The 8,188-nt window shown below is 30.7% G+C and overlaps 1 protein-coding gene across 1 annotated transcript; it reads left to right on the top strand.

The window, feature by feature from the left end:
* The first annotated feature begins 6,117 nt into the window (after positions 1 to 6,117).
* LOC138338921 (uncharacterized) lies at positions 6,118 to 7,723 on the top strand. The gene is made up of 5 exons (XM_069290007.1): positions 6,118 to 6,375; positions 6,450 to 6,501; positions 6,568 to 6,744; positions 6,850 to 7,341; positions 7,689 to 7,723. The coding sequence occupies exons 1-5, from the start codon at positions 6,118 to 6,120 to the stop codon at positions 7,721 to 7,723; spliced, it is 1,014 nt and encodes a 337-aa protein (XP_069146108.1).
* The last annotated feature ends 465 nt before the right edge of the window (positions 7,724 to 8,188 follow it).

Genomic DNA, 8,188 nt, shown 5'->3' with positions numbered 1-8,188 from the left:
TATTTTAAATTTGTGTTAATATAGAGAAAAATATTCTTATTAGTGCTGCAGATTAAGTTTTTAAGTGTGTTGAACTATAAAAAAATATATAGAGAAAAGTATAAACAGCAATTCAGTACATATAACATATGACTGGCACATGTTATATGATGCAATAAAACAAAAGTAGCTATAAGTATTTGAATTCATGTTAACTGTCTGATTCTTATTCGTACATAAACTTAAGTTTTTCAGTGTCTTGAATCACAAAATAGGTGATTAAAATAGAAATAAAATAATTAGTACACATTTCAAAGGACGAGCAGAGGTTAAATGATGCAGTTCACTTCAAAGAATTTGAATCAAAAGAATTGTGGAGATTTATTTATCAGAATTATCAGATTAATCAATAATTATCATCATCACTCTTTTTTATTATTACAACTTATCTATTTAAGTTAAGAACACAAAAAAAAAAGCCTAAACGAAAACCTAAATATGGAAAAATATAGAATTGAAATAAATTATTCATTGCATAAAAAATTCATAGATATAATAACAAATTTACCTGGAAGAAGATATGGGAACTCCAAGAACACGTCTGCATATTATCATTTCAGCAAATTGAGAGAGAGAGCAGTAAGTACAGAAACCTATGAGTTGAATCTCCTCTAACAAACCCAGAAGAGACGCAATGTTGTATAGATTTTTCTATAAACATCACTCTATTTTCTATAACTGGAATGGAGAGAAGCTGTTCTTGAAAGGCTTGCTATGCTTCATCTGCTTGCTGAATTCTCTATCAATAATGTTTTCTTTACAAAGGAGTCAGAGTGGTGGAGAAACGTGTGTAGTTGAAAGATGGAAGAGGATAACTTTATTTATGTAATGCTCTTTATTATTATTAAGGACCGGATACTAATTCTATCTACAATATGATATTATCATGTTGTGGATGTTAAATAGAAAATCGAATTATAACGATGGAATAAAAACTTTGTCGTTATAAATATACCTTTAATAACCGGATTCATATCCCGTTGTTATGACTAGGTCGTTAAAAGTATGATTTCTTGTAGTGTACTGATCTTTTTGGACCAGGTGGCATCAATTTAGGCTCTGAAATATAACTTGGTATATCCCATGTACTCTCGCATGGATAGGTCCAACAGGAATGTCATATGTATCTTTCAAATTCTTCAGGTTATAAAAAGCATAACAGAAATCTGCTTCATGCAACTTTCTGTATCTACGAACTGCAATTACATGATCACATAGTATCTCATAATGTTGAAATCTCCCACAATTACATATCTTTGTGTTCAAGTTTACTATGTATTCTTTGCTCCTTCGGCTACAGCATGCATATCAACAGTTGAAGGTATCACTTGATTAAAAGTTTCAACGTGAAATTGTTAATATACATGCCAAAAATATTGAAAAACAAATACAATTAAGTATTATTGAATAGAGTAAAAAACATACCCTCATATTGCAAGATAAAACAATACTTTTCTGTAGATAAAGATCATTTTTTTTGTTAGCTAAGATGTTGTTTTATCAGCCTCCTCATTGTGCTTGTGAATCCATCTTTGAATTGTTATCCTCATAAATTCAAGAAGTGAAATTACTGGTAGCATCCTTGCTAACTTGTTAACATTATTCAATGACTCAGCGATGTTTGAAGTCATGATTCACGTGCGCTTACAATTCGAGTAAGCTCATGACCATTTTCTATAACCAATATGAAATAAGCGTGGTCGTATTCGCAGATCTATCTGGTCTATTTTTCTCATAATCGTCTCAAACTGTTGTTTTGTATAAGCCTTTGGCAGTGTAAAAAATAAAATCTTCAAAGCTTCAGTATTTCTATTGAAATTCTTCAACACATTGCATGATAGGTGTCATATGCAGACATAATGTTCAGATTAAGAATATACAGTAGCAGTCACTTTTCATATGCTCTCATTTCGATCTGACATGAAACACATGTTTTGTCTAATTCCATACGCTTTCTTAAACTGTTCAAAGAACCAAGTCCATAAAGAATCGTTTTTAGAATCCACTATCACATACGCCAATGGTAGTATATGACATGATCCTTTTTTTAAAAAAAATATCACACAAATTAGAAACATACTTTATATCATATTTTATTATATTGTATAAGTGTAAAATAATGGGATCAAAAACTACCTCCCGAATCCATCGTGTTGGCTGTCAACATTGTGTAGATAACCCCCTCAACTACTATAATTGGCCTACAATACTCCCACCCTCTAATACAAGCTTCTAATGCAACAAATGCGTATAAGAATTTATCACATTCTTTCTTTTCTATTTTCAAAATCGATCCAGGATATGTTTGCTCCATTATGTGTTGATAACCAGAAATTTTTGCAATTATATAATACGACAATTTAAAACATCATATATATAACTGAATGGTTACAGAAAGAACACTTAATTAATACAAAAAGGATACATACTTTAATACTTATTAACTATAATTACACACATAAAGGATACAAAATTGATACATAAGGGATACTAACAGAAAATTTCAATTCATTCTGAAAACAAACTGTATGGTCGTTTTTTTTCATTTTTACAATTAAAAAAACTTTAAATTCATACATCACATCGAAATTACCTGGTAATTTGGCATATGATTTGGCCGGATCTTCATGCACCAATTTTATTGCTTTTTCTTTATCTCTCCACGCCTGTATGTATGTTAGCGAAACACCATGCAATTTCAATATATCATCAGCTATATCCTTTGGAGTGTATATGGTAGATGGACCAACATACTTCTCCATTATTAAGATAGCTACAACGTCAGTTATTCCCTGACGTCCTGCATACACTCTATCTCTAACAGAACAAGTGTATTCAGCATTGTACTTCCTAACTTTGAATAAATTTGATTATTCAAATTAGATTCTCTCATCATCCAAGAACAAGTCTCAGAAAGACAAGTCAGGTGATAACTGTTTCACAAATAAGAAAATATACATGTAAACTTTATACAGCAAAACAAATCAAATAAAAAACATAACTTAAAACAATGAAGTGTACTTACTTAGATGCATTACAATGCGCTACACAAAAACTGAATTTTTTGACAAGTCCAACATGCCTCATCACCTTCTTAAGTGTATTCCTATTATTGTAAATCTGATTCTCATCTACAAATAGATTGGAATGGTCACTTATTACATAATTATCTCCTTCAATATTCTCATCGACATCTCCATCCAAAATTCACTCCGATCAAACGGATAGAATTGTTGGAGTACAAATCAACGTTAGTTTGTGTTAAACTAACTTCAGAATGTATTCTATAAGTAACAACTCCAGAATCTTGATTATACATCTTACAATTTTTCAAGAGATGTACAGTGAATATTTTGTAAAGAAATCTAAATTCACTTTCTTTTGACCTAGAAAAAAACTTACCCCAACATCATTGTGAATACTAATAGGTGGACACATATCACTAACAATATATTTTATCTCAATAGCACTTATATTAGAATCTATATTAAGTTACGATATTATCGCACTAACTAGACCACTATACAAAGTAGACACATCATATATGATGTCCTCCATCTGAAAATCGACATATTACCTGTTTTACAATATTAAAATAACAATTACTACAACATAATACATATTGATAGCAAACTAATTTATACACACTTAATACACATTTCAACAACCAATAACATATCGAAATTAACTTTAAAAGATAGTTCATACACAAAAAAAATTCATACCCATTTCATACACAATTATTGTAACTTTCATCATCACATGCATATCTAAATTTCTTTTCATATCATACTAACTAAAAACAAGAATACAAATTTCATATACATTTCATACACAATTAAATCAACATTTACCTTCCTTTGCCAAACAGAAACATCTATTCAAATATACTAAATACGAAAATGATACATAATTCACATACAACTCATACACAAATATTAACAAAAATTTACATCATGTAACATACAAAAATTTCTATTTATAACATAATTCATACTTTAAAAAAATCATAATTTCATCATCCAAAAAAAAAAAACAACACCATGTTCATCAAAATAAAATTCATACAAACAGAATAATATAAATTTCATACACGATGAATCCAAATGTCATACTTCAACAGTCCACATCATTTAGTTACTAAACACATTGTACGATCAATTTCATTTTTCTATTTTTTTCATAAATCACGTATTACTCGAATCTTCAATTTTATTAAAATTCAAACGTCTATACTGTTACGTGCTGTTTTCAAATATGGTTTATATCAAAACACTGTTTCATACAAAAACACGTAATAATCTATATTTTAGATTCTTAAATAACCCAAAAAAAAAACCAACAAACAACATAGTAAATACCAACCTGATGAATTTCACTTTTCACAAGGTTTAATTAATATAGATATAATGTTGTCCATAACAGAAAAATCACGTTTCTTCGATGGTAAAATATCTTCAATTACTGGAAAAAAAACGTAATGCTATCTGCTGAAAACTAAGAGAATCGCAAAAATTGAAAAAAAAATAGCTTTTACGTAGATTTCAATTTGTTAGAGTTTTTTAAGGAATCAAATCAAAATTTAATTTGGTTTCAACTAAATTGAGCGTTTTAAGGTAAATAATTGATTTGACTTTTAAAAAATTTCATTAATATGTGCTAATCAGTTAATACATTTACAAATGTTTTTTATTTAAATAATAAAAGATGCGATTTTCCATTTAAAAATTGGTCCCTTTTTTTCTTTCATTTTTTTTTAAAACAAATGTTTTAAATTATTTAAAATCAACCTTTTATTATTTAATAATATGCTATAACTTGCTATATTAAATGATATATGTTGAAACATAAACTCTAATGCTATAGCTTGAGAATATTAATATAAAAAATGCTATATACCTAATTTTCGCTCTAAATTAAAACTGTACGACTAAAATTTTAAACGTCTTATTTTGACATAGAATTTCTTTAGTTTCTTACTTTAACTCAAAGAGAATATGGATTGCTTACTCTGATTCAGAAGGAATACCTATGAAAAAATTGAAAGAGGGTAAAGACTATTTATAGAGGAAAAATAGAGGTCGAGTCCATCAATAATGAAACAAAAAAGATAAACTTGATATTTTTATAAATTTTAGGAACAAATACAGATATAGTTAACAAATAGAATAACACAAAATAAGACTAAGATTGTTATTTAAAAATTAGGAACAAACATACATATAGTCAATCAGAAGAACAGTAAAAATAACATTCTTATTATAAAATTTAAAAACTAAAAGTTAATTATGAATTTATCGATTTAGAAAATTCTTTTACCCGCCGATTTTTCTCCTACAATTGTGATAGAAAAATGTGCTTTTATACAAAATTATCCACGTACAAAAGGTTGTACTATAAGTATACAAACTCCACTATACGGATAAAAATTATTTTATACTGTTACCAAACTATCCCTAATTTATTAGAGGAAAAATGGAGATTGAGTAACAGAATAGCAAAAAATTAGACTAAGATTGTTATTATTATTAAATTTAGAAACCAAAAAGAAATATAAGCAATTGAAAATAGTAAAAATAAAGATAATATTGCTATTATAAAATGTAGGATTAAAAATTAATTGTAGATTCATCTATCTTGAATATTGAATATTAACATTGCATTGTACAAATAGTTAGTTTAATTAGTTATGAAAGTTAGTTAGAGAGTTAGTTATCACATGTTTTCAATGTGTATAGTTGGTTACATTCTTTAATCATCTAGATGCTTCTATGTAATCCATATATACTCTACTAATACATAAGATCAAGCCAAGCTTTTACATTTTACAAAATCATCTTCACTATTTCAGCCTTAGTTCTTGTTGTTTGTGACTGCCATTGTTTCGAAGCTTTAAGCTTCTTGATATGGTATCAGAGCTTTGCTCGATCTGAGAAACTCTGTGTACGATTACATCTTGTAATCTTCTTCTTCTTCTTCTTTGTTTCTGGTTTTAATTGTGGCCTGATCTGCAGTTGCTTCTTGCAACTTTTTTCTTCTTCTTCTTCTCTGTTTTCTGGATTTTGGTTCTGCTCATCCATGACAGATACTATTGCAAGTTCTGACCAATCTGGAGGTCCTACTAGTAGTACAATCGATTCCAATCATCCCTACTATATACATCCATCTGATAACTCCGGAGCAATGCTTGTACCAGTTCAATTTACTAGAGTAGGTTTTTGTTCATGGAGGCGTAGTGTTCTGAGAACACTTTCAGTGAAGAACAAGTTGGGCTTTGTTAATGAGACTGCCCACGTCCTCGATCAAATGATCCATCATACAGACAATGGGAGAGATGTGATAACATTGTTACTTCTTGGATTCTGAATTCACTGTCTAAAGAAATTGCTGATAGTGTTGAGTATGTTCAGGATTCTGCAGAATTATGGAAGGAATTGGAGGATCGGTATGAGCAAACAAATGGTGCGAATTTATACCAGATCCAATGAGAAATTAATGACTTGTCGCAGGGATCTCTTGACATTACAGGTTACTACACCAAGCTAAAAAAGCTATGGGAGGAGATAAGTACCTTAAATGCCAAAGCTCAGTGCACTTGCAGCTGCATTTGTGGAGCAAAGGCACTTACTCACAAAGAAGAACAAGATAGGAGGTTAATCCAATTTCTCATGGGATTGAATGAGATGTACACAGTTATTCGTGGAAGTATACTTATAATGAATCCACTGCCTACTATGGCTCAGGCCTTTTCTCTACTAGTTCAAGATGAACACTAAAGGGAAATTAAACCTTCTGGCCTTTTTAATGCAGAATCTACTGCTTTATATGCTGGAAAAATCAGGCCTTCTTCATCAACTGGAAATATCAGGCCTCCTTCATCCTACAAAATAAATTATGCTCCTAATAACTCACATGGTCATTTTCAGCTTCAATACAAGGACAAATTTTGCACTCACTGCAACAGGACTGGTCATCTTGCTGAGAGGTGTTATCAACTTCATGGATATCCAGCTGGTTCAAATACAAATCAGAGAAACAATTCGATTCCAGGGCCTAACAATTTTCGCAAAGGAAACCAAAGGAGCAACAGGGAATCTGGGAACAATGTTGTAGCAAATGCAAGTTGCACACCAGACTTTGCCCTTGGGAAGAGAACAGATGAAGAAATGTATAATGTGAGCCTTACCAAAGACCAATATGGTCATGTTCAAGGCATACTTCAGCAGTTCCACAAGAAAAATGAGAAAGAAGTATCTAATATAAATTCAAACCTTTCTAGTGGACCATCAACTGACTTTGCAGGTTTCATAGTTTGCACTTCTTCTATTGAATTTGGAAAACTGTCATGTAAATGTTTCAAAAACAAGTCTGACTTATGGATACTGGACACATGACCCTCAAGCCACATGACCTTCAATATATCTCTACTACATAACATCACCCTTTTACCATATCCCTTGTTAGTTGCCTTACCTAATGGATACAAAGTTAAGGTGACACAGGTTGGTAGTGTAGCACTAGGACCCATGATCAATTTAGACAAAGTTTTGTATGTGTCATCTTTTAAATATAACTTGATTTATATTCATACTTTGACTTCACACTCAGAATACACTATCAGTTTCACCAAAAATTTTTGTTTCATGCAGGCCCCTTCAATGAAGAGGCCTCTGGTGATTGGTAGTGCAGAAGAGGGTCTCTATTTCCTGTGTCCAAGTTGTTTGAAGAGTTCCTACAACGTTTCAAAATGCAATATGCTTTCATGTAATTCTTGTAATGCCTATAACAAAAGACACATTCATTTTCTAGATGATAAGCAATGTACTCTCCCTATTCTCAATAAGAAATATTCATGTTCAACATCTGATGCATCAAATTATGTCTCCTGTCCAAAATTTTGTATTTCCAAAACTATACCATGTGCTAAAAATCATGTAGATATTATGTGGCATAACAGATTGGGACATGTACCTTTTGTCAAAATGAGAAATATTTCCTCTATTCCTGTAAAATTCTCAGCCAAACAGCCTTTTATGTGTTCCATTTGTCCTATGGCAAGACAGGAAAGACTCTCTTTTAAACCAAGAACCACCCTAACATCACACACTTTTGAACTACTTCATGTTGATCTGTGGGGGCCTTACAGTAC

This window comes from Solanum lycopersicum, chromosome 10 (assembly GCF_036512215.1).
Source record: "Solanum lycopersicum chromosome 10, SLM_r2.1".
Lineage (NCBI taxonomy): Eukaryota > Viridiplantae > Streptophyta > Magnoliopsida > Solanales > Solanaceae > Solanum > Solanum lycopersicum.
The sequence above is the reverse complement of the archived record's forward strand: the minus strand, read 5'-3'. Positions and strand labels throughout refer to the sequence as shown.